The sequence below is a fragment of the Ambystoma mexicanum genome, chromosome 1p, assembly GCF_040938575.1.
Source record: "Ambystoma mexicanum isolate Mex_15411 chromosome 1p, UKY_AmexF1_1, whole genome shotgun sequence".
NCBI lineage: Eukaryota > Metazoa > Chordata > Amphibia > Caudata > Ambystomatidae > Ambystoma > Ambystoma mexicanum.
In genome coordinates, this window is record NC_090921.1 from 50256028 (window position 1) to 50282464 (window position 26437).

The window sequence follows — 26437 nt, forward strand, 5'->3', positions numbered from 1 at the left end:
CTAAGAACATTGCACCCTTAACATCATCAATCTGAGTATCTTCAAGGGATTTACTTTCAAAACAATGTTCCTTACAAAAATTGGAATTTAATTCAATCACCCTTCTGCCCCAATCAATCAAAGGATTATGATGTGTAAGCCAGGGCATGCCTAAAATAATCTTCAATTGTGGAGCATCGATAATCTCAAAAATCAACTCCTCTCCATGGTTCCCTGCCATAATCATTAGTAAGGGAGAAGTTTCATGTGTGATTGGTCCTGAAGTTAATTCTGATCCATCCACTGTACTAACCTGCTCAGATAAAACCTTCTTCACTAAGGGAATACCTAAACTCTTTGCTACTCCCCAATCCATAAAATTCCCAGTTGCTCCTGAATCAATAATCACAGGACCACTACCCACCAATTTCTTTTCAAAAATCAAGGATACATTAATTGTTATGTGAGGAACTGCCGCCTGAATAGTATTGGCTACTTGATGATTCTTGCTGTCAGGATTTTGTACTTTCTTTGGAGTGTAAGGGCAGTTCCCAAGAAAATGTCCACTCCTTCAGCAATAAAGACAGAGATTATTATTTCTTCGCCTATCTCTTTCCTCCTTAGAAAGAGGTCCTCTAATTCTTCCTGAACTTTCTGAATTTTTTGACCTAAAATCTCTATTTACAAACTCCTGCCTAGGTCTATCAAATCTAGGATTAGATTTATTCTCTTGTTTATTGTCTCCCCTCCTACGCTCCAATCTTCTTTCATAGAGGCACAAATCTAACTGTACAACTAAATCCATCAAGGCGTCACAAGAAGTTGGTCTATTTACCACCCCAGACAAGGCGTCTTTCAATTCATCCCTTAAACCTCTGTAAAAAAGGGATGCTCTCTTCTCTTCTGGCCAGTTACTTTCAACAACTAGAGTCTTAAATTGGGTAATATAACTGACTAACTCTCGATTCCCCTGTTTTAACTCAAGCAGCTCACCATCAACTTGTAAGGATTCCTGACGTTTATCAAATAACTTACTGAACTCCTCCTTAAATAACTTAAAATCATACAAAGCTAAATCTTTTTGTTTAACCAACACTCCTGCTCAACTAGCAGCCTCCCCTGAATGATAAGATATCATAAATGTTATCTTTGACATATCAGAAGAAAACACTTCCGGCCTACTTAAAAAATGTAATTCACATTGAGTGAAAAATGTTTGAAATCTTTTAGCCTCACCAGAAAAACGTTCAGGTGGTGCCAGAGGCACCGGTAAAATTAAAGACTTTAAACCTCCAATTGCTCCTAAACCAGAATCTCCTCTCTGTCTAGAACCTTCCCTTTCCAGAACTGGAGGTTCCAAAATCTGTTCTTCTCTCCTACCTACCAACCTTTCTTCTGACATTTCCTGAATATGTGTAACCTTAATATTTAACTCCTCAATCTTTTTATTTAAAAGGACATTCTCATTTATAGAAACCCTTAATTCTTCCTTCAACTCCTTAATCATATCCCCCAAGGCTTCCATAATTATTCTGGGAAGTGGTCTCAGCAGCTCAGGCGAAGTTAACTACTTGGGCCTTTCATTCTGTCAGGCTGGTAATATCCACATCCAACGCAGGAGCTGCTGAGTCCCATGATCCCACTAAGATGTCTAGCTCACAACTAAACTGAACAGCTGAGTACTAGACACCCTTGGGGGGAAGGGGGAAAAGTGGATAAAATAACAAATCAGACACTGGATCTTCTATCTTCATCCGGTCTCTGCATGAATGAAAATTGTTAAGCATTAAATAATATTACAAAACTAAACAACTATTATTTTATGAATATCAACAATCCTACCTGAATACCCTCTGCAAAGAGCCCAGAGGATGATAATTATTTCTATATATTTTTTTTTAGTTTTGAAATAACTCCAACTCTTTTACCCTAAAAGCAAACTTTGGTGGTCATGTTTCATAACTGTGCTGCTGAAAACCAATGAACTGAATGTCATTTCAAGTGACTAAACTGATGGAGGTTCCTTGTGGAAATAAATGAACTTGAAGAAAAGAAAATGTGTTTCCAAAAAATGTCACTAAAACTGTGAACACAAACTCCAGAATGTCTCAAGAAGATGAGTCTTTTGAATGAAGCACACTTGAAAAAATAGTTGAAAACACAGAAATAATCTTTTGTTTTCCTTAAAATGATACTATTTCCTTAATCAGTTAATTCCATTTAATTTTCCTCTCTTTATGTAAATAGTTCAACAACCAAAGGAAATACCATTTAATATTGAGTGCAGTTTTAAAGTAAAGTTATTCCTCAAAAAACGTTTTTGCATGTAAACAGATGCATTTGGAAGATTCCTCATATAATATGGTAAACAAGTCTTATATATTTTCCTCTTTGTTAAAAATACCTTGGCTCAAAAATAAATATCCTTCTTTGTGCTGCTGTTAAAAAACAAGGTTGCCTGTGCAGTCATTAACTTTAATAGCCTTTAAATATCATGTTTTCATGACTTAATCTCTGATGAATGAGTTTGCCATGTAAAAACACTGGCTTCACAACACAACGTCTTTTAATGAATTAAACATGCAGGCTTACCTTGTTTTCTTTAAACAAGAATGAGTTCACCTTTTTTCGTCATCCAGAATGCGATCTGACAAGGTAAGTGCAGTGTTTAATAAACAGTTTCTTGTGCGCGCGCACGCAATCAACTTTTGACTAGAGCTCCCCTGGTTTTCCAATGTCAATGTTAAAAAAAAGACAAAGCTTTAATCCTTGCACTTTAGAGGAGAAAATAACAGAAGATAAGGCTAACTTTGGCAGTTCAATTAGATTAATTACATAAAAAGTACTTTGCTTATTTTTTGCTTTAGAAGACCTCACAGCGTTTTCTTCCACAGGGAAAATTAATTTCTTTAGAGTAGATGTAACTTGAATGAGTTGTTTCTTTTTCTTTTAGTCTTGAAGATATTTTCTTATGAGTTTTCCAAGGCCCAAAACATAGGAGATAAACAGAAACATGAGCAGCTCAGAAAACTAAACTAATGAAAGGCAGTTTAGAATGTTGTGAGTCACACCATTGTCAACCTGCCACCCAATCAGAACTCCTGCCTCTGCCCTCCATCTTGGCTTGGGGTATCTGCAGTACTCTGAATATGGAAGTTAAGGCCCAACCATTTTAACAGTGAAAGGACTATATTTAGTTTTTAAACCTAACAATGAAATAAACAAAGAACATAAGGATAATAATTATTTAATTACCACCTATTTACTATGGAACCTGACACTTTCAAACTGTGGCCCTATCCAGGTGGTTGGTTGGATTAGGGCTTGACTGTTAGTATTGTGCTACTTAAACCTGACATATTTTGCTATAGGTTAGTAACTTTAATGCCAGATTGCCTACTTTCTTTTTTTTACTGTTCCGAGATCAAATGATCAGTGATTGTCAAAGGCCTGTCCAGAATTATGAGACCTTATAGGGGATAGGCAGTAATGTCAAAAACCTAATGTGTAGTTGTGTAGGTTGTGATGAATCAGTCATGATTGCTCCCAGTAACATAGCCTGTGACCCTTCTCATGTGGCCAGGGAAAGGCAGAAGCTTCCTGATCCAGACCCTGGGGGTGCTGTACTGCGGGAGGATCACCTGGGGGGTGGAATCTGGCCGGGAAGACTGGGAAGCCCCCTGGACAACTTTCCCTATGACCCCTCACTTTTCATAGCTGTTTTCCAAACAGCAGAAGTTTAAATAACTAACTTTCTTTGTGGGGGACTACGAATACCATAATCCCATGAGTACTGGGACGAGGAAACGGACTGAGGACGCATGTTGTAGCAGTAGTCAGGCAATTAAGCCAAACGGCCCATACCTGAAGGAACCTGGGAGGCATAACAGGCACCCTCATGTGCAGGCAATGAGGAGGAGCTGGAACTATGACTGGAGTGCAGGTCATAGCAGCAGAGACAGAAAGAAAATGAAGCAGTGTTGGAAATGTGTGCAACAGTGGGAGTACCAAAGCAATGCCGGAACGATGAGACAGCATATTTCACCTGCTTGTTTAGAGAGGGTCCTGTTCCCACAAACTCTGAGCTGCAGAGGCTGCGCAGTGGAAGACATGCAGGAAGGCTGTCTTTCCCCATATGAGCCTTATTGTGAAGATTGCTGTGCCCAAGGTGTATCAGAGACTGAGGTGAGGAGCTTCAGTTAAGCCATGGGTCTTTGGAGCGAAAGGGGCTCCTTTTTTGAGTGGCCGGACTGGAGACACCTTCAACAGAGAAGGGCTTGTGTCTCTGAGAAGCCAGAAGTAGTAGAAGTGGTACCTAAAGTCGTGAGTCATGGAAGCTGTGCAACGCACAGAAGTATTTCAGAAGCCGGTGAGTTACTGCTGGTAAAAATATCCAGTCCTGTCTTCACTCGCATATAGAAGTGGGTTATCTGAAGTTGATTGTTAAATCTTTGACAATGAAATAATGGAAAAAGTAGCACTCACATCCCTTTGCTTCACACGCGTGAAGAGCTAATGCTACCGAAAGCCATTGTCGAACACTTTGAAGTTGAAACTACATGAAGAAGTGGTTGCGTTTGCGTTATTTCACTTTCTAAGGAAAGACTGAACTTGTAAACCAAACTTTCACTCGCGTGAAGAGCAAACGTGACTGAAAGTCATTGCTGAACACTTTGAAGATGCAACTATATGAAGAAGTGGTTGCATGTGCATAAATACACTTGGCAAAGAAAGAGTGAAAGTTTACATCTTGATTCACATCAACATGTAAAGGCCTGATTAAGAATTAAGCATTTAAACTTTGTATCCACTGTTGAAGAGATAGAAAGAGAGAGAGCAAGCATTGTAAGAGTATTCCCCCCATCAAGTCTGCCATCAGCTTTTCTTAAAGCAAGAGAACACCTAAACTAAGACTGTGAGTCTGCCGAAGGTTTAGCGTTGCTTAAGATACAAGTGTGCAGTCATGTACTGGAGAGCATCAAGGCTTCTGGGCAAATTGTGTTTGGCACACAGTTGGCAGATAAATGAAATTGAAGTTGGAAAACGGAAACTTGCTGCTCATTAATACTACTTGAAGTTGAAACCTGCACGAGAGGCGCAGAGGCTGCCCCTTTTGAGGAGATATTCAGAGGAAGAGTGCCTTGCCTGGTGGAGGGTGTTGAAGTGCCTGAATCTAAATCTTGTCTAAACTCGAAACCATTGTCTTTGAATAACAAAGTAATGGCGCTGTGATGGATTTCCTAAGTGTCTGTTGATGCAACAATACAGAATCCTAAATGAAGTGAAGTTCTCTTAGACAAGGGGAGCGGTTCTCATGGTACACTTGAGTAGAAGTACAGTTGTTGAAGTGGAAGCAGCAGCACTGACTATTATACATATTGTGAAGCCTAATCTTGTGATTAATGCCATGGCCCTCATTACAAATGTGCCAGTCCGGAAATATTTCTGGTAACAACGGTTATCTGAACCTTTTTACGGACTGGCAAACTACAAGTCTGGCACTAGGGTCTGTGAACTACAAGCAGTACTGGTCTGCCGGTAGTTCTGGCCCCTACTGGCAGATTGTTCACTGAAGCACCAGTACCAGAGTCCTATAGGAGTCCACGGGAATGGGAACTTACCATTCCTCCACCAACTGTAATATCCCGGTATTAAAGGGATATCATGGGGGCAGAAGCGGCAAGGCGGGTCTGCTGGAACTTGCCCATAGCACCGGCCGGTTACGGGCAGACTCGTAATGAGTGCCATTAACTGTTAACTAAGAACTGTGTTTCACTGAATGTTGTAGAAGTGGCTATTCTTTTGAACTGTGGCAAAACTCCTTGTATTACTGGAAGTGGTGGAACAGCATTGTGGCTGGGAACACCATTTGTGCTGTTCTAAGAAGGTGTAAAGTTCATATTTCTTCAAGGGGAAAATAATTGCTATTGTTGGAACTGTGGTTACCAAACTATTATGTCTACAAGGATTTCCTTCTCTTGTTGACTTTTGGAATAGAATTCACTCTAAATCTAGGGAAAGGGAGTGCACATTGGGTATTGAGAGACTATCAAGAACGTGCGAAAGCTGTTGATGTTATTTTGAATTGCCATATACGTTTTCTTTGTATCTAATGTTTAGTGGGAGGACCAGACATCCTGTGTTGGAGTGTTTCCCGTAAGTTTTGGTTAGGCAGGGAACCCCTCAGCACAGTAGGCATAGTGAGGCATTTAATATCATGTATACTTTCATAAAATGGCATATGTTGAACAAACCTCAAATAGTTGTCCACCTGGCGTTGCTGACCCCTCACACGCTACACATATTACTTACAAGCCATGGCCATCTCTTCAGTTCAGGAGATAAATGCCCCTGTCCTGTCTCTCTTGCCTCAGCTTTATGTCAAGATCTGATGGCTAGGGAATCTTGCAAAGGGCTTATGCAATTTCTGTATGAAATTGCTCCTTTCGTAGCCTGTGTGGCAGCTTAAAATCATGCATAAAATATGTGCAGCACATCTGGTGTCATTATCACATGTGTTGTGTGTGTTTGAAACTTCCTCTTTTTAAAGAACTAGACATTTATGGAAGCCACTAGCTGGGAAGGGTAGATACAATAATGTTTATGTTAATTTTGTTAAATTTATGAATATGCGTTATCAGTGAGTTTGGCTTGAGGAAATTAGGGGTGAGGCCATGAAATAGATGTAAATATTTTTTTATCACTATCTATTTATGTTTGTTATTTATTTACAATACATTGTGATGACAATGTTTGGGTTATTTGCTTACAGGAAGATACACTGGGCAAACCCGGGGACAACAGCGCAACAGCCACAATATGTTTCCCATTAAAGTATGCGTGGGAGGATGCAAAGCTCGCAGACCTACCTCCGGTAAGCTGGCCATAATCAAATCATTATCACATACATTGTTGCACTTTTTAGTCAGGCTTTAATTGGCCAAATTAGAAGTCCTGTTTCTGAGAAAGTGCTCCTTCGCTCGCCAGAAAGGCTTGAATGAGATTCGCTTGGTGCTGGATGTCCAGGAACATGGCTTTGGAATAGACGAAAGAGACACACCTCAATCCCCTGATAAATACTGGGGGTTTGAGACAGTGGCCCTCATTACGAGTCTGTCTGGAGCCGAACAGAATGGGTATTGCTAAAGTCCTTACTGGGGGGATAGAGTAAGAACAGATCCTGCTGAGCTCTGAACCCAGATTCTGCCTTAGTGCCTGTTTAAGGAGAGAGCTCCTTCTGAAATGAACGATGCTGCTCAGAGTCACATACTGTCACAGCGGACCACAACACGGGAGACACTGCAGAAGATTTGCATATGGAACCCATGCCTAGTGGCCAGCAACAATGACACCAATACCACAGGCGCCATTCAGTAAATCACAGTTTAATGGAAGCACCCTTTCGCTCTCTGCATTCAAGCGACCATGAGCATTGCAGGATTGTGGTAACCCAAACTCTGACACAGGAGCGCATGTAGCAGCCTGGGTCCAAACTACTATCTCAGAACACTATCATCACCTCCTGGCCTCCGTAGAGCATTTAGTACTCTGTTACTAGAATGTCGCTGTGATTTGACACCCTGTTAAGCCCAGTCTACCTAAAGTGACATCTTTTTTATCAGGGAGAGTAAGAGCATCTCACAATCTAGGACAGAAATTAACTAGAAATCCTCACGTAGCACATCCTTAAGCATGCTCTACTATCCGAAACTGCCATGCAACTCTGTTTTCCTTCTCGGTAAGAGTTACACTGGTGGTTATACTATCTCAGCGCAAGCGTCAATCAGGACCGATTACATCAATTGTTTTTAGCAATGAAAACAAATAAAAAGATATGATTTCCCAATTTGATACATGTCCTCTGCCTTTGACTTGTTCCCCTCCTGGGTGTGTCCCTTCCCAGGTAAATCTGTGTCTTCTAAATCCCATAAATACACACAAGATTCTCTAAGAATGCTCTCCTTATCTGGTGTGATCTTAAATCAAGGGTGCAGGATTCAGTGTAGCGTGATGAGGCCACTGCCATTATTGATGAATGCTAGACAATTCTGCAACTGCAATGGCTGCCCTAAAGAGTAATCAAAGAGGGACATCACCACTAGAGAAGTGGCCAAAAGATAGTTAACATGTTGAAATGGACGCTTTAAAAAAGAACTGGCGTTCAAGTTTCTCATATGTTAATAGTCATACTAGTTCAGACTTGTGTATGTATGTCAATCAAGAGAGATTTTTTTTTAAGTGAAGTACGTAAAGTAATGATACAGATCATCTCATTCAATGTACATTACATTGTATTATTTCAAACAAAAAGAAAACTATTTTGGTGGGGGAAGATACATCTTGAGAGGAACCATAAAGAATGCACAGCTCGGATACAATGTCAGTGTTGACGGAGATGCCATTGTTTCGTTATATGTTAGTGGCATCTCTGCCCACACCAACTAAAACTGAACCAGAATGTCTGATAGCTCATGCGGATATTGTGAAGCTAATTGCCTTGAAAAATACTTCACGCAGACATATCTCAGGGAAGACAAAAATTGATAAATGCTAGCGCTTGTCTGTCATGCAGATAGAAAAAAACATTGTATTGTTTGTAAAGAAAAACATATGGAAATAGTAAATGGGGAGGACATATTGAGGCGGTGTAAAAAGTAACTCTCATCAAGATAGTGGAGAAATATGCAACTTAATGGTTCCTGGGATGAGAAGAGAAGAGAAGAGAAGAGAAGAGAAGAGAAGAGAAGAGAAGAGAAGAGAAGAGAAGAGAAGAGAAGAGAAGAGAAGAGAAGGGGGCATTAGAGAGAAGTATAGAAACAGCCAAACACCAGAGTAGCGTCTTCTTTATATAGAGAGTATGATAATAATATCTACATGCAGGAATATCAATTAATTTTGGAGGCATCTTCTAGTGCAGCGGGATCACAAGAAATCCTAGATTATCCATGAAGGTTGAATACAAATGTTAGGCCTCCATTTTTATTTCAGTGTGCAGTAGGTGTTATTCTTTTCACCTAATGGCAGATCCCTAGACATATGATTTGGATATTTAATAAAAATAAAGACACTTTTGGAAGACAAACAATTGTATCTCGTGCCAGCAATACAAAGGTGACCAGACCACCATACTTGGACTCTGTAAGGAAGGCATGGTATCAAACAGTGAAGACGGACACAAGTGATCAAAGTTCAAGGGTGTTTATTGAACTTCAGTGGGTTGGTTGAATTCCTATATAACCTAAATCTAAGAATGGGAGCAAGCTACGACCATCAAATAATAATTACGCAGTCCTAGTCGAGTCTCTGTCAAATTAAAGGGCCTATACTAACAAACCTATTGCCAATTCTTACTTCTGAATACAAAAGTGTGTGGGACAATTGTGTATGCACAAAGAAAAGTGTTCATGAAATAATATATCGGGACGGTTGAGCAGTTTGCTTCCCTTACCCACATTTTCTGCATGGGGCAAGGCGGCACGTTCGAGCTTCGCACACACTCTGGCTTCTCTGTCATGAGGATACAGCTCAAAGAAAAGGTATCAGGACCTTGTGCCAAAGCCTCTTTTCCAATAACAGCCTCTTACTGCAGAGGGTCTGTCATAAAAAATAAATATCAAAGTTAGATTTTTATCAGGATCTTCACATGCACAAGTGCCTGCTTCCAATGTTCATCATGGATCTCCCTCCTTCAGGCTTGGACCCCCTTTTTACCACAATGTTTACTCTTAGTCTCCCTCGTTTGGGCTCGGATCATGGATCTCCCTTGTTCAGGCTCGGATCCCTTAGCACAATATTCACATTTGGTCTACCTCGTTCGGGCTTGAACCATGTAATCTCACCTTCTACGGTTTCCTCTTGATGTCAAAATTAAAGACTTTCAAATGTGCAATGGGTTTTGCATAAACCATCACATAATCACTTTGATTCACTTCACACAATGTTTTGATCAATCTTCTACTTTTGTTTCTGCCAATTCTTGGAGGGGCACCTTACAGAGACATTCGATTGAGCCCATTCACGGTGCCGGACCACTCTGTCAACGGTATTTTATCTTTCCTTCCCAAGATCAAACATTCATCAGCAGTTTAGCTTTACTTGTGTCTTTCAGCACACACATTCAACAATGTTTGTTCCAGCACTCGTTATAAAATGTTGCTGCTTGCAACCTTGAACTCAACACCGACCGGTCTTGCATCGGTCTCCCCAACTAACCGGCTGTGTTGATCTCTTTGGCACTTCTTTGTTCTGGAAGCTCAGGACAATCCCCACCTTGGTCGGTGCCATGGGAGTGCCTCTGGTATCTCGTACACACAATGCAGGATTCTTTCATTTTGTTTCCAGGTCTTAAGCTTCCTGACTCGAAAGTTTCTTGAAAATAACTGTTTCTTGCCAAAAAGGTCAAGGGTATTTCCATCCTTGCCAACCCTTCTTGGTTTGCCGTCTTTCTCCCCTCGTTCAGCTGCCGACTCGAATCTGCTGTTCCTTTGTGTGCTTTCCCTCACTCAGAGTGTGCTCTTGTGCTCTGCCTTTTATCTGTGTGGAGATGTTTAATAGAAGTCAGGTGTGAGTGATTGTCTGTAATTGCCTGACTTCACCTAACCATAGTAGCGAGACATGTCAGATATACTGCTCGGGTGTGAGTCTGTTTTCTCCAAGAGCGGGCTGTACATGTGTAAATGTTTGTGAAGGGAAAGGGCGGGGGGGTAGAGTTCCCATGTATCGTACCTGGTAGGATGGCGTAAAGGTCTTACATGGGGAGGGATTCTGCATCTCACCATATGGTGTCCCATTTCCACACCCCAAGACCCCGCACCCAGATGATCCTCACACACTGGTCCACCCCCAGGAACTGGATCCAAAAGCGATGGCTGTGTCCTGGCCACCTGGATGACAGATCCATGGGACTAGTGGGTAAGACACCTTCAGGGTTCTCACAATTCCAAATGTTATATCTTATCTCCACATCATATACAGAACCCCTGGCGCAGTCCTCTCCTTCGAAGAAGATGTGGCCCAACTCCTCTCAATGAACACAAAGCCACCCTTGCAAATTATTCTGATGGATGACCATCCAAAACCTGGGCCTCAATGATCTGAATGACGACAATGCCCCGCCCCTCACCAATAAAATGGAAGTGTTAGGCTTCACATACAGAATTACTAATGCCACCAATACCAAAGACCAAACACTTGATTGGCTGCCAGTTCATAACTGTAATATTAAGATCCATTCCAACGCACCTTGTCACTGGTCTGACCACCACATATAATTCACTATACCTAAAAGCAAGACTTTGGATGTACCTGCTGCCAGAGCCCCAGCTGCCCTATCCAGAAACGCTCGCAACATAACGCTAGAAAAACTGCTACCACTGATGCTTCCCATCACAGAATGCCAGAATTACACTGGCACCAACCCATCCACAATGGTGGAGCTCTACATCCAAACCTGCCTAGCTGCCTTTGACAAAGTACACCACTAAGGGTGCATAAAGCCAAACCCTAAGCGCACCTTAACTCCTGGTACATCCCCAATCTCAAAATTCTAGGCAGTTCTAAGAGAATAGCTGAAACTAATTGGAAAAAATCCACCCGCCGATCTGAACAAAGATATCTTTACCATAGCCTCGAAAAGCTACAAAAAGGCTTTCCTACTAACTAAAAGCTCCACTTACAATGATAGAATCACCAAAGCCAAATGTGGCACCAAAGAATTAGTCACTATCCTGCGCGAGCGTGAGTCACCAGTGCCTCCCCAAGAATCATGCCTCAAAGACACTGCCTGGTGCACAGAAATACAAAAAGCTCTTCTAGACAAAATTGCCCTGCTCCAATCAAAAATCGAACAAAACAAGTTGTACCTCTCTCCCAATCAACCCGTGCAGATCCCTATATACTCAGCACAGAACCCTATCACCTAATTTGACTTTGCCCCTGTCACAACAATGGAAGTGTGGAAAAGGATCACAAGCCTCCAACCTTCTAGATGCCAAGGCGACATATGCCCGGCATCTTTCATTAAAGAGTGCGAGTCCAAATTCATCCCCTTTATCACAACATTAATCAATGCCTCCTTTGAAACTAACTATGTCCCTACCAACCTCAAAGTAAGCTACCTTCGACCCTCCCATACCCACTACCTACCGTCCCATAACAGCAGTTCCTTTTCTCCTCAAAATACTAGATCGAGCAGCTTACCTGCAAATTCAAAATCATCTAGAAAACAACAACATCTTAGGCCTCCACCAATCAGGCATCCAACCAGAACATGGCACTGAGATAGCCCTGCGGGATATAAAAATACAAACGCACGAGATCAAAGGCAACAGTAAAATAGCACTCTTCCTCCTGCTCCACTTATCAGCGGCCTTCGATTTGGTCAACCATAACATATTATGCAATCCCTTCACCTCGGCAGCTCAATTCTCTAATGCCATACATTGGATACAGTCCTTCCTTACCAATAGAACTATGAGAGTCCTTTCACCAACTGAAGCAGCGCTGCCAGCCCATGTCATCTCTTTTTCTCCAGCTGAGCGCGGAGAGCGGTCGCCGGTGGCCTGAGGGGTACTGCAGGCCTTGGAAGCCCTGCCTGGGCCTCCGTGAGTTGTAAAATTTTATTTTTTGTTTAAATTGTAGTTGCGCTCCTAGCGCGTTGTTTGGGCCTGCTCCTGCTCCCCCTCCCACTTCCTGGTTCTTCCTCTCCCTCCCCGCCTCCCTGAACGCCCACCACCCCTCTGATTGGCTGTTGCCTGCCTCCCCTCTGGCCTACTCGACGGCCGTTCCCCCGCTCGCTTCTTTTCTCCAGCTGAGCGCGGAGAGCGGTCGCCGGTGGCCTGAGGGGTACTGCAGGCCTTGGAAGCCCTGCCTGGGCCTCCGTGAGTTGTAAAATTTTATTTTTTGTTTAAATTGTAGTCGCGCTCCTAGCGCGTTGTTTGGGCCTGCTCCCCCTCCCACTTCCTGGTTCTTCCTCCCCCTGCCCGCCCACCCCCCCCTCTGATTGGCTGTTGCCTGCCTCCCCTCTGGCCTACTCGACAGCCGTTCCCCCGCTCGCTTCTTTTCTCGAGCTGAGCGCCGAGAGCGGTCGCCGGTGGCCTGAGGGGTACTGCAGGCCTTGGAAGCCCTGCCTGGGCCTCCGTGAGTTGTAAAATTTTATTTTTTGTTTAAATTGTAGTCGCGCTGCTAGCGCGTTGTTTGGGCCTGCTCCTGCTCCCCCTCCCACTTCCTGGTTCTTCCTCTCCCTCCCCGCCTCCCTGCCCGCCCACCCCCCCCCCTCTGATTGGCTGTTGCCTGCCTCCCCTCTGGCCTAATAGACGGCCGTTCCCCCGCTCGCTTCTTTTCTCCAGCTGAGCGCGGAGAGCGGTCGCCGGTGGCCTGAGGGGTACTGCAGTCCTTGGAAGCCCTGCCTGGGCCTCCGTGAGTTGTAAAATTTTATTTTTTGTTTAAATTGTAGTCGCGCTCCTAGCGCGTTGTTTGGGCCTGCTCCTGCTCCCCCTCCCACTTCCTGGTTCTTCCTCTCCCTGCCCGCCCACCCCCCCCTCTGATTGGCTGTTGCCTGCCTCCCCTCTGGCCTACTCGACGGCCGTTCCCCCGCTCGCTTCTTTTCTCCAGCTGAGCGCGGAGAGCGGTCGCCGGTGGCCTGAGGGGTACTGCAGGCCTTGGAAGCCCTGCCTGGGCCTCCGTGAGTTGTAAAATTGTATTTTTTGTTTAAATTGTAGTCGCGCTCCTAGCGCGTTGTTTGGGCCTGCTCCTGCTCCCCCTCCCACTTCCTGGTTCTTCCTCTCCCTCCCCGCCTCCCTGCCCGCCCACCCCCCCCTCTGATTGGCTGTTGCCTGCCTCCCCTCTGGCCTACTCGACGGCCGTTCCCCCGCTCGCTTCTTTTCTCCAGCTGAGCGCGGAGAGCGGTCGCCGGTGGCCTGAGGGGTACTGCAGGCCTTGGAAGCCCTGCCTGGGCCTCCGTGAGTTGTAAAATTTTATTTTTTGTTTAAATTGTAGTCGCGCTCCTAGCGCGTTGTTTGGGCCTGCTCCTGCTCCCCCTCCCACTTCCTGGTTCTTCCTCTCCCTCCCCGCCTCCCTGCCCGCCCACCCCCCCTCTGATTGGCTGTTGCCTGCCTCCCCTCTGGCCTACTCGACGGCCGTTCCCCCGCTCGCTTCTTTTCTCCAGCTGAGCGCGGAGAGCGGTCGCCGGTGGCCTGAGGGGTACTGCAGGCCTTGGAAGCCCTGCCTGGGCCTCCGTGAGTTGTAAAATTTTATTTTTTGTTTAAATTGTAGTCGCACTCGTAGCGCGTTGTTTGGGCCTGCTCCTGCTCCCCCTCCCACTTCCTGGTTCTTCCTCTCCCTCCCCGCCTCCCTGCCCGCCCACACACCCCCTCTTCCTCTCCCTTTGCATATAACCTCCCCCCTCCTGGGCAGCCCTCTGCCCGGCAGCCCCTGTGGCTAAGGGCCCCAGGCCAAGGGCGACTCCTATAGTGCGACTCCCTGTGTGTCTGCAGGTGTCCGCAGGGGACGCCAGTCGCCAGTTCCACCTGTTCCTGCTCCCCGGCCCACCCCTCCACTCCTGGTTACATCCGCACACGGGGCCTTGCCTCACTGTACACACAGTTGAGGTAAACTATGGTGCTATTTCTCCCCTCGCAGGATTCTCAAACTTAGGTGGCCCGGTACCTAATACGCATTACTGTTTGCTCTGAACTGTGGCATACTAGGGTGCTTTTTCTCCCCTCGTAGGATTCTCAAATTTAGGTGGCCCGGTACCTAATACGCTTTACTGTTTGCTCTGAACTGTGGCATACTAGGGTGCTTTTTCTCCCCTCGCAGGATTCTCAAACTTAGGTGGCCCGGTACCTAATACGCTTTACTGTTTGTTTGCTCTAATTGTGGTAACGTGTGCTTGCCGCTCACTTCCTGTCTGCGTGCTCTCGTTTCGTCTGTCCCCCCCCTCCCTCCTACTCCATGGTGCTCTCTGTCTCACCTATCTTCTCTAACTGCTTCTCCATCGACTATCCTGCTCTCCTCACTAAATCTGGTAGGAAAAAGTTTAAAAAGGACATCCTAGTCTCCAACCCAGGCCTCCCTATCGCTGACACCTACACTAATGCCTGCTCTAAGGAAACTCTCACTGACATCCTCTTTTTCGTGCCTTCGCCCAACCTATGGACCCTTCATATAGTCTCTGTGCTCTCTCCTTTCTCCTCCTCTCCCATTAATGGTGGCACCCGTTGGGATGTCCTATTGGCCCCCTTCCGCTCCTCTAAGGCCATCATTAATGTCTACGCTAATGGGACCATCTTGGTCCAAGGCCCCCAGGCCAACCTTCACCTCTTCGATAGACGCTTCCCACACCTCATCAACTTCCTCCCCTCTCCTGCTGTCCCCCCTCCTCTATCCTTGGCTACCTTGCCTCTACCCTCCCTCCCTGCCCCCTCTCGTGCTCCTTCTTCACCTCCTTCCTCAATACCTCCGCAGGGCGTACCTCTGATCTGTACCCCTCCCAGCAAGTTCTTCAAGGATGGCAGCCTTCTCCACATTGCCACTCTAAACACTCGCTCTGCCATCAAGCACTCCTCCGATATCTGTCACCTTCTTGAGGAACTGGACCTCAACGTCCTCTGTCTCACTGAGACTTGGTTCACAGCCTGCTCTGCCACCAGCTTTGACACACTCCTACCTGACGGTTACAAGATCCTCTCCATGCCCAGGCCTAACCGTGCAGGGGGTGGTGTTGCCCTTATCTTCCCTGAGTGGATTCCTGCCACTCCCACTCAGACCTACTCCTCTTTTGAATGTCTTGTCTGCCGACTCTCTCTCTCTCCTAGCCATTCCCTTACCGTGGCTACTATCTATCGGCCACCTGGTCAAATTTCCTCCTTCCTCTCTGAGTGGGCGACCTCTCCTCCTCACTCCTGTCCTCAACCACTCAACTCCTCCTTCTTGGCGACTTCAACATCCACCTTGATGCCTCCAGTCCCCCCACTTGTCTCTTTCGTGACCTCTGTGACTCTCTCTCACTCTCTATTCTCCCGTCTGGGCCTACTCACTCTGCTGGGCACACTCTTGATGCTCTGATCTCTTCTGACCTTCCCCTCTCCGTCCCTCTCTCCACTCCTCTCTCCTGGAGTGATCACTTTCTCCTATCCTCCCACCTCACCCTCCCTACCCCTCAGGCAAAGCCACCCTCTTCACTGCCACCCACCTTCTCGGTCATCCGACCCATGAAGCGTTTGTCAGTTGAGGCTTTTGCTGCTACCTTCTCTCCCCCCCTGCCCCTTCGGCTGACTCCCACCCTGACACAGCCCTCTCCATGCTCCACTCTGCTATATCTGCTACTCTTGATATCCTTGCCCCCGTCATGAGAATCCGCCTGAAGCCCAAAGCCAAATGTAACTCCTGGTATGACTCGGATCTCGTCACCCTAAAACGCAAGTGCAGGGTTGCTGAGAGGAAATGGCGTGCTTCATGTTCATCCTCTGACAAACTGGCCTGCCGCCTGCTTCAAAGGCAGTACCGGCTCTCCGTTCTCACCAAGAAGAGAGCCCTTATCCAAGCCCGCATCTCTGCGGCATCAAACAACTCCGCCGAACTCTTTAAAATCTGCAAGGAGCTGGCCAACCCTGTTGCAGTCTCTACCTCTCCTGTCCCCTCCCAGGCCGTCTGCACTACACTGGCCTCTCACTTCATCTCTAAAACTCAGGACATCCTGTCCTCGCTCTCCTCCTCTCACCTCCCTCCCTCCCTACCCGGCTCTTCCTCTGGCCCTTCTGCGGTCAACCCTCCTCCCTCTTTCTCTGCCTTTCCACTCTTCTCTGCTGACGAGGTTTCCAGACAAGTCAGATCAATGAAAGTCTCGTCTAAACAGGTTCACCCCTGTTCCTCCAAAACTATCAAGGACCACATCGACTCCCTGGCTCCTGCCCTGGCTGACTTTTGCAACCACTCCTTCGCCTCTGGAGTCTTCCCTTCCCCCCTCAAGCACTCCCTTGTGCACCCTCTTCTCAAGAAACCCTCTTCCGACCCCTCCTGCCCGGCTAACTATCACCCTATCTCCATCACTCCCTTCCTGGGCAAGCTCCTGGAGAAACTGGCCATCTCCCAGCTTAACCTCCATGCTGAATCTGTTGGTAGTCTTCATGACCATCAATCTGGCTTCAGTGCTGCCAGAAGCACGGAAACTGCTCTTCTGAACATCCGTGAAGACCTGCTCCTGAACCTCGATTCCAACACTCCGTGTGTTCTCATTCTGCTCGATCTCTCCTCTGCCTTTGACACTGTCAACCATGCCATCCTGCTCAACCGTCTCCGGGAAAACCTGGGTATCACTGGTCAGGCTCTGGCGTGGCTGACCTCTTTCCTTTCAAATCGACCCTCCCAGGTCCAACTGGGGTCCTTCCTCTCCGACATCTTTTTCTCCACCTGTGGTGTCCCCCAGGGATCTAATCTCTCTCCCTGGCTGTTCAACCAGTATCTGGCACTCCTTGCCCACCGCATCGCCGCTCTCTGCCCTAATTTCCAGTGCTATGCGGACGATACCCAGCTCATTTTCAGGCTACCCTCAGCCTCCCCCTCTCCTTCCCTCATCTCTGACTGTCTGTCTGCTATCCAAGAATGGTGTGCCGCCAATGACCTCTGCCTTAATGCCAGTAAGACTGAGATTCTACTCATCGGTACTCCCACTCCCTCCTTCCCTGCAGCTCTCTGGCCTGCCTCCCTTGGCCCCCTCCCTGCTCCTACCTGCAAGGCAAGAAACCTTGGGGTCATCTTCGACTCCACACTCTCCTTCTCTCCTCATATTTCTGACGTCGCCAAGAGGTCACACTACCAGCTGCACCTCCTCAGAGGTATTCTTCCCTTCCTCCCCTTCCCCCAGAAGCTCACTGTCTCCCGAGCCCTGGTTCTCTTGAAGCTGGATTACTGTAACAGCCTCTATCTTAATCTGCCTGCCTCCACTCTCCGCCCTCTGCAACTCATCCAGAACAGAACTGCGAGACTTGTCCTTGGCCTCAAGCCCAGGGACCGTATCTCTCCAGGACTGAAATCTCTACACTGGCTCCCAGTGGCTGCGAGGATAAAGTTCAAAACCCTCTGCATTGTCCACAAGGCCTTCTGGGGCCTGAGTCCTAAATACCTTCAACCCTCTCTTCCCAAATATCTTCCTCCCCGAGCCCTTCGCTCATCCGCCTCCAACTCCCTCACGGTCAGCCGCTTCTCGAAGCAACGAGCTGGGGGTAGATCTCTCTCCGCGGCAGGGGCCTCCCTCTGGAACAGCCTTCCTGCCTCCCTGAAACTTGAGGAGAACCACCTCCGGTTCCGGAAGCACCTCAAAACCTTCCTCTTTGCTTCTGCTTTCTCTCTCCCTCTCCCCTGCTGAACAGCTAATTAATTCTTCACTAAACTGCACTGATCCTGCAACTGGACCACTCTAAACTGCCTTCGGTCCTGGTCCCAGTCACTGATCCCCTGGAACCCCTCTGCACTACGGGACTGTCTCTGTATCCCTACAGCCCCCCCCCCTTCCCCAGCACTTGTTCTGCACTTACCTTGCACTTGCCACTAGCTGGCCCTTTTTTATTTATTACTTTACGCCACTTACCTTTACTGCACTTCCCCCCTCCCCTTCCCCTTGCACTTTTGCCCCCCTCCCCCACCCCTGCACTTGCGCGATCTGAATGACACCTGGCCTAGTAGGATCGTTTGTTTTGTCTCCCCTTGTTCCTCCCCTCCCTGCCTCGTCGCGCCTTGAAACACCTGTGTATAGGCGCGTTACAAATACCATATCATATCATATCATATCATATTACTGCAAGGATCCTGCGTATCCCCTACACTCTACAATATTTTCACAAAACATCTATTTTACCTACTTGATGATCCAGGTGTCACCTACACCTGGGGTGTTGCTAGGTCTGGAAAAGATATGGGGCTAAGCTAATGTCAGGACTGGCAGGACTCGGGGCTAGCTATAGCCTTTTGGTTGTAGCCCCGAGCTTCTATCCGGGGATACAACCAAAAGATCTGGGGCTATAGCCCCCTGAGCCCCCCCCTAGCAACGCCTCTGACCTACACTAACTATGCCGATTGAACCGAAATCCTCATACCCTTAACAGACACCTATGTCCTCGACACTGAATAACTAAATGAAAAGTACCAAATGATCTAGGCATGGATGGAACAACACGGTCTCTGCTTTAACGATAAAAAGACAGAATTACTCATCATCGGGTCAGAACACCATCTAAACAAACTTGACATTGGGCCTCATTATAACATTGCCGGTCCGGTAACAACAGTGCCGGTAGGCTTCTCTGCACCGTTGTTACTGGACCAGCAAAGTACAAGTTTGCAGGAAGGATGCCATCCGCCCGCCAGGAACGGCACCCGCCCGCAGACTCTGACGGACCCACTGGCATTGTTGCACACAGTGCTGGTGCATCCATCCTCCCCATTCCCAGTGAGTCCTATGGGATTCAATGGGAATGGGGTGTAACTTTTTCTGGGGCTGGAAAAAATTCACAACTCCGGAGGAAGCCTGCAGTTTTTACCAGCACAGCTACCTCCGGAATTGTATTGAGGCCAAGTGTCTTCAAATCCTTTACGATTGACGGTATCACCATCAAACCACGGGCATTTATCTTGATTCTGCCCTCACATTAACAAGACAAGTCAACGCCACAGCTACTGCGGCAGCGCCATATCTAAGCTTTTTAACGCTTGCAGACCTTTCCTGTCATCAGTCAGCTGTATCACTTTGGCCAGAACTCTTATCTTATCCAGATTAGACTACTGCAGTGCCCTCTACACATGTACCAACAAACATAACATAAAAAACTACAGGTGATCCAAAACAACGCTCTAAGAGCTACTGCTCTCAATATCCCAAAAAACTCTATATTAGTGAGGCAAGACGAAAACCCATTGGCTGCCGGTCCATGACCGAATCCTCTTCAAAACCCTATCACTGACATGCAAATGTATCTCGCATTCAGCCCCCAAGTACCTGCCCAATAAATTTCCAAAGAACAAACCTAACAGACCTACTCGTGCAGCCTACACGCATCTACTCACCATTCCCAAATACAAACTGCTGAAAGCAGGGGGCAATAGCTTCCCAGTGCTACCGCTAATCACTGGAATGCACTACCTTCACTACTAAGATCTGAATCCTGCTTCTGGGCCTTCTGCAAGAGTCTGAAAACTTGGCTTTTCACACAAGAGCAGCCTAATTTAATGTTAGCCTTGTATAAGACTTATGCTTACAGCAGCTGTTTGCTATTAGTCTATTTGCATTGCTAGTTTATACCATATACGTATGCATTAGCATGCGCTGTATCAATAAATGTGACTTCTACCTAAAAATGATTCGACTATTTTGCAATGCTAAACTATGGGCCTCATTACGACCCAGGCGCTAATGGGTTAACAGCGCTGTATAAAGCTGCGGCGCCGTTAACCTATTAGCGCCTAATTACGAGGTCCCTTTGCGGGACCCGACCTTAACGGCTTGTTTTACCAGCTGTTAAAGTAGGGACCCGCAAAGTACTTAGCGCCTTCCCCATTCCCATTGAGCCCTATGGGGCAAAAATGGGAATGGGGAAGGGCCATGGCGGCATGGGGAATTACCGCCCGCCAACCTTGGAATGGGGTGGTAATTCCCCATTCCGCCATGGCAGACACCGGCATGGACCATGGTGCTAATAGCACCATGGTCCTCCGCCTGGGTCGTAATGAGGCCCTATGTCTACATCCTGTTTCAATATGTATTGTACCACCAAATGTAACATCAAGTTATAAGTGACACGCCTATACGTGTTATGTGCCATTAATGAGGAATGCAGCGCCCAGGTATCTTTGGGTTAGGTGCGCTCTACAAATGTCAAAATAAATTCATGAATAAGTCAGCAATGATATCAAAGCACCACAGTTTGCCAAATGGCAGAAATGTCTGGCGTCATCTAAAAACTGCGTGGAAGGCTCTTGAGGTACACGATAACTGCATATTCACAGAAGCTAACATGCCAACAAGAGATGTCCCAATGTTACTGCTAGTCTCCTTAAAGAAAGTACATTAAGTAGGTGGTCTCATAAGGGGTGCATCCCATTACTGTACTGTACTGTACGGTACAGTGCTCAGATTTCTAATCCAGGGGCATTGCTTCAATGTGCTCTTGCCTACCAAATGGACAGATGATGATGCCAAATGGGGCCCTTTGTGGGCCCAGGTAAGGCAAAGTCCCAGCACCTACTGTCTATGAGGATAGCTCAGAAAGCTGGTAACTGGAAGGCTCAAATGGGTAGTGCTTTGACATTACTATTACTGAATGGAAGGGTAAGCGTCTGTTGTATCTAGGACACACCATTCTCCATTCCTTGATGCTATCTACTGAAGGCCATAGAACCTATGCCTGTATCCCATGGTTCAGATGAGTAACAAGACGAGAGTTCAGATCCACTGCAGGATGATAGCTGTCTACATTGTTCTTCTCAAGAGTACAGGGCCTCAAAAGCCTACGACAAGCACAATGTATCCAAAAAGGTAAGAGGATGTAGGCCTAGTCACCTCTGGAATGGAGCACCGATCTGCAGACTTGGGCAGGTTGCTCAGGGTCAATGGCTGCAACAGGCGACCGTCATACATAGGTACAGCTTTGAGGCAGGCGGGTTTCCTTGGCATCTGCAAGGGCAGCTATGGGCAGCCTCTCAACATCAGATTCAGATTCTTGGAGTGGCCTTACCCCAAATGAGATTTTGTCACACGACATCCCACAAGGCTGCGAAGACTGTGGAGCAGTCCCTTCAGTGCCTCCTGTGGTCAACACTGCTTTACTCTGGAGGAAAACCAAACCATAGCCAAGAATCACTATTTCTATCTGACGCACAAGTACAGAGATGGCACGGCATGCAGCTTTACCCAAAGATCAGAAGTGGCATAGACATCAATCAATGTAAGCACTGCCTCTCCCTTATGCAAGAATCAGTGTCAAGAGCCTGCCTGGAAACCCCACCAAGTAGACACAAGTGCAGAATTAGCTGACAAAAACAAAGCTTGACTGATTCAAACCTCAATGCTATACCAGATCAAAAGCTCTCTGCTTTACCTTTGACTGTGACATCTCATTCAAAGACTCTTTGCAATGAACTTCAAAACAGCAATGTGACAGCTTTGACTCATTTACAAAATGAAGCCCTTAATCTCTACGCTGAGTTTCAGATCTGACTTGTCATCAAAGCCCTGGTTATCTCCCTCCTAGGCAGCTGCAGCACCCTCCTCGAAAGAGGTCCAGATGCCACTTTTACCATGTAGAAGCTGTCTGACATGGTTCAGCAAATCGCATCACAGGACATAACACATTCTATCATATGAACTGCATACTCAAGGAACTGCACTGGCTACCCCTTCAAGGACATATCATGTTCAAGACAACTTGCATCACCTACAAAGCAATCACAACCAAAGCATCACTCTACATGGCTGTGAAACCCACCATCTCGAAGGAAACTGGCCCAATAGAAGTCACAACACAAACAACTAAACAAGTGAAAAAGTTGGAAAAAAGCGTTTTTCATGATACGTATCATACATTTAGGACACGTTGTAAACACCATCTCCACTATATACTTCAAGAAGGGCCGGAAAGCATTTTGCCAATTTCTGATTGGTTCTTGCAAACCTTAGGTGGTAGCGTTTCCCTGCATGCACAGTTTCTCCTGCTGAATCTGATCACAACCTTATGGTTGCACAGACAGACCCCAAAAATTACGCTGCCAAGGCAGGATTAGATGCCTTGGCCACAGACTCACCTCTTCGAGATCCCAATAGGCTTAGTGAAACAGCTATCTGCTGAATGTAAGGGGTTTCTTGGCTCTAACAAGCAGGGGGTAGTACTAAATGCCCCCTCCCTTGCTCCAAGAATCACACTAGCCACACACAGATGTCCCTCTATGTTCAACACAGAGGCACTGGTGTGGTGCACTGCATTCATGGCACCCTGGATCAGGGAACTTTCAGCATGCAAACTGGACATTGTTCCATAAGGTCACTCCATGTTACATTTGTGCTGCACCGTCCTCCCATGGTACAACATTTCTGTAAGTCTCTATGACTATGGTCCGTTGACGGCCGAGCCACTCTCCACTTCTTAGCCAGACCCCACCAGGTGGAAACTATAAATGGTCCTTATGCAAGCCCACCACTCCAAGACTCACCCGCTGTCTCCAGCAGATGGTCACCTCTGTGATAAAGTCACATTAGGTGAGTCAGTTTGGGAGGGCTGCGGCCAGGGAAATGCACCTGCAATGAAATAGGACTGCTAGAGGTGACGCCTGGATGATCCCCCGTAGTCTCAATACCCTCCCAATGGCAGAAAATCAGTAGTCTGCATAGCCTCCTTCAGCATGATTCCTTGTCAATGATCAAACATTATGTGTACCATATGAATACAATGAAGGCGGGCACCCTAAAAGCATGTGATTTCCAATAGACCAAAATAATCGATGTGCCCCATTAGGGAATGAAACTACGAGATGAATTGCAAGGAGAAACAAAACGTTATATAGGGTAAAAATGCAAGAAAAGAACTCTGCTGCCCAAGAGCACTCTGCCAAGCAATACACGTGCAGCTCATTATAACATGATGTGTGGTCACTAGTGATGCAATACTATACAGAGCAAAAGGACTAAGTGGATTGGTAGGCCCGTATGGCACAGCCTGCTCTATAGACAATGCCAGGCTGCAATTGGCTGCTGCTTCCCAGTCAATCAGATGGCATGTGGGTCAGCTGGGCTCATCTCCACAGTGAAGGTCAGTGCAGATGAGATACATTACCAACTAAACTAAACTAAACAACAGGAACTGGTACAGAGAGAATAATGGCAGACATAAAAACCATTGCCTGAATGGGGACACTTAGAGAACATAAGCAGATATATTGGCATTCCAGCCTCTACACTCTGGGGGCTTTATGGGTACCAGGTCTCGCTCCGAAGGTGGCTTCCCCATTGGGGTTTGATCCAATAGTTATGCTCCCTGATGCCTCATGATACGGATAGACATACAGACATGTGTTAGCTTTAGGGGAGATAAAGTGCTCCATGGGATTAAGTATATGGTGGGTGTTCTGGAATGGTCGGCATGTGGGGTCAAGAGTGTGGCTGTATCAAGGGGAATGGAGGGTAGGGGACCAGTGGACTGTGACCTGGCAAGGACGGGGTCGAGAAGTCATGGGCCCGTTAGTTGAGATGGATTGGCCTCTGGTCTCAAACTCAGCAGAGAGCACATTCTGAGGAAAGCGATACTAGACAATTGTAACAGTAAATGACTGGACTTCCGTGAGAACAAGGCTTGCACGGAGCGGACAGGGGGTGGCGGTGGATCAGGCTATTCTTATGAGGCTCTGGGGGAAGGGAGAGCTGGAATCACAGAGGGATGTTTCTTGGGCCTAGAAAAAGATGGTACCTGCTTTAATACAAAATGGCATTCGTTAGTAGGCTGTGGGTCAGATGTTACAGGTACATTTCTATGTTACAACATGTGATCAGGTTATGTGGGGTCCTCTCCCCCCTTAGCTTACATGTGGTTTAAGACACAGTGGGAATGGTGAGGGGGTGGGATTAGACCACCTCGTCCCCAACACCATGATGCCGGCTTCAGAGAGAGCAAGGATCTGGTTCCATTAAATAGGTGACCCGTGGGCTGGGGCACTGATCCTGTAGAGATACAATACTAGGTAATAGGCAAACCACTCTGAGAGGTTCTAAAGTGGCAAATCACTTTGTGATGGCCACAGCTCCTGCCTCCAGGCAGCCTTGATTGGCTGCATCGAACCAACTTCTGGGCCATTGTGCAGCCGGCAGGTGAGTTGGCTCCACCACAAGGCCCCTACCAAGGCCCCCTGTCTGTATGGCTACATACGATCACGCTGACTGGGTGAAGGAGGTTGTTTCACTGCTGCCTGCAACGGAAACTCTGATACACCCAGGTAAATTGACTGGGGCTCCTACCTTCTTTTACCTTTGATGCCTATGGGCCTCATTACGACTTGGGCGGTAACGGTAACGCTATTAGCGCGGGCAGTATTAGCACTACCGCCGAAATCCCTGGTGCTAATAGCGCTGGATCACGAGTTTGGCGGTGATGTAAGTCCTCATTCCCCACTGAGCCCATTCGGGAATGCCCCATTCCCCATTGGGCTCAATGGGGAATCTTCGCGCTAATACCGCCAGCGGTTTCCCGCCGGCGGTAATAGCGCAAATATTTGGCGGATTTCCCCCCAGCTCAGAGCTGGGGCGAAATCCGCCGAAGCCCTGATTCGGCAGACCCTTAAATCCAGCGGTAATAGCGCTACCGCCAGATTTAAGGGTTACCGCCAAAGTAGATGGTGCCGCCTTTGTCTGTTCCCCACCGGGGCCGTATTTTTGAGGCAGCTCCCACCTCCAGGCAGCCGTGATTGGCTACATCTAACCAACTTCTGCGCCATTGAGGAGCTGGCAGGCGAGCCGGCTCCACGACGAGGCCCACACTAACAGAGGCCCACACTAATGCCCCCTGTCTGGCATGGCCACATTACATCATGCTGATTGAGAGACGGAGGTCGCTTCGCTGCTGCCTGCACTGGAGGCAGAGATGCACACAGGTAGGCCTACTGGGGCTCCTACCATCTTTTACCATCTATGTCTATATCTGTAAAATGGCAGCTGCCTCTATGTGTTCCCCACGGGGGCCGCACTTGAGTAGCAGCTCCCACCTTCAGGCAGACATGATTCTGAAAGCTCACTGCTGTTTCCTTAATGCCCTGCTTCAAAAATATTTGTATTCACAATTTGGATTCTCTGGTGTGCCCTCAGCCATGCATCGTCCCTGTTGTACTGCTTTTAGTGCTAATGGAAAATTCGAATGTAGGTGTGCTTTTCCAACTGTACTTTTCTAACTATGCATCCTCCTTTTTGTATGTTTCTCAAGTCCTTCATTAAACGCATCCTTCAATGCCAACTCTGTCCCAGACAGCCTCAAAGAAGCCTGGGTGCGCCCCCTTCTAAAAAAAAAAAAAACACACTAGATCCGGAAATGACCAACAATTACAGGCCTATCACCACCATCCCCTTCTTGCTCAATATACTAGATAAAGTTGCATACATGCAAATCCAGCAATACCTAGAAGAAAACCACATCCTAGGAAAAAGACAATCTGGCTTCCATCCAGGACACGGAACTGAGTCCGCCCTACTCGACCTTAAACTACAACTTGACGACATCAGTGATAAAGGCAAGCAGGCACTTCTCCTCCTTCTAGATCTGTCCGCTGCCTTTGACCTTGTCGACCACGATATTCTAGGCGTGCACTTAAAATACGAGTTCCATTTTTCACCATAGGCAATTGCCAGGGTGGCTTCCTTCCTAAAAAGTAGGCTCATGAAAGTCTTCTCAGACTCTACATGCGCCTCCCCCACAACCATCCACTGCAGCGTCCC

The 26437-nt window shown here is 47.0% G+C and overlaps 1 protein-coding gene across 1 annotated transcript in view; it reads left to right on the top strand.

Annotated features, from left to right (window-relative positions):
• The window catches only part of LOC138579547 (microtubule-associated protein futsch-like), a 1023262-nt gene that overhangs the window by 741284 nt on the left and 255541 nt on the right, over positions 1-26437 (top strand). Inside the window, exon 15 of the mRNA XM_069650064.1 lies at positions 6752-6853. Within this exon, the coding sequence (XP_069506165.1) occupies positions 6752-6853 (102 nt within the window). The remainder of the gene's footprint in view (positions 1-6751; positions 6854-26437) is intronic.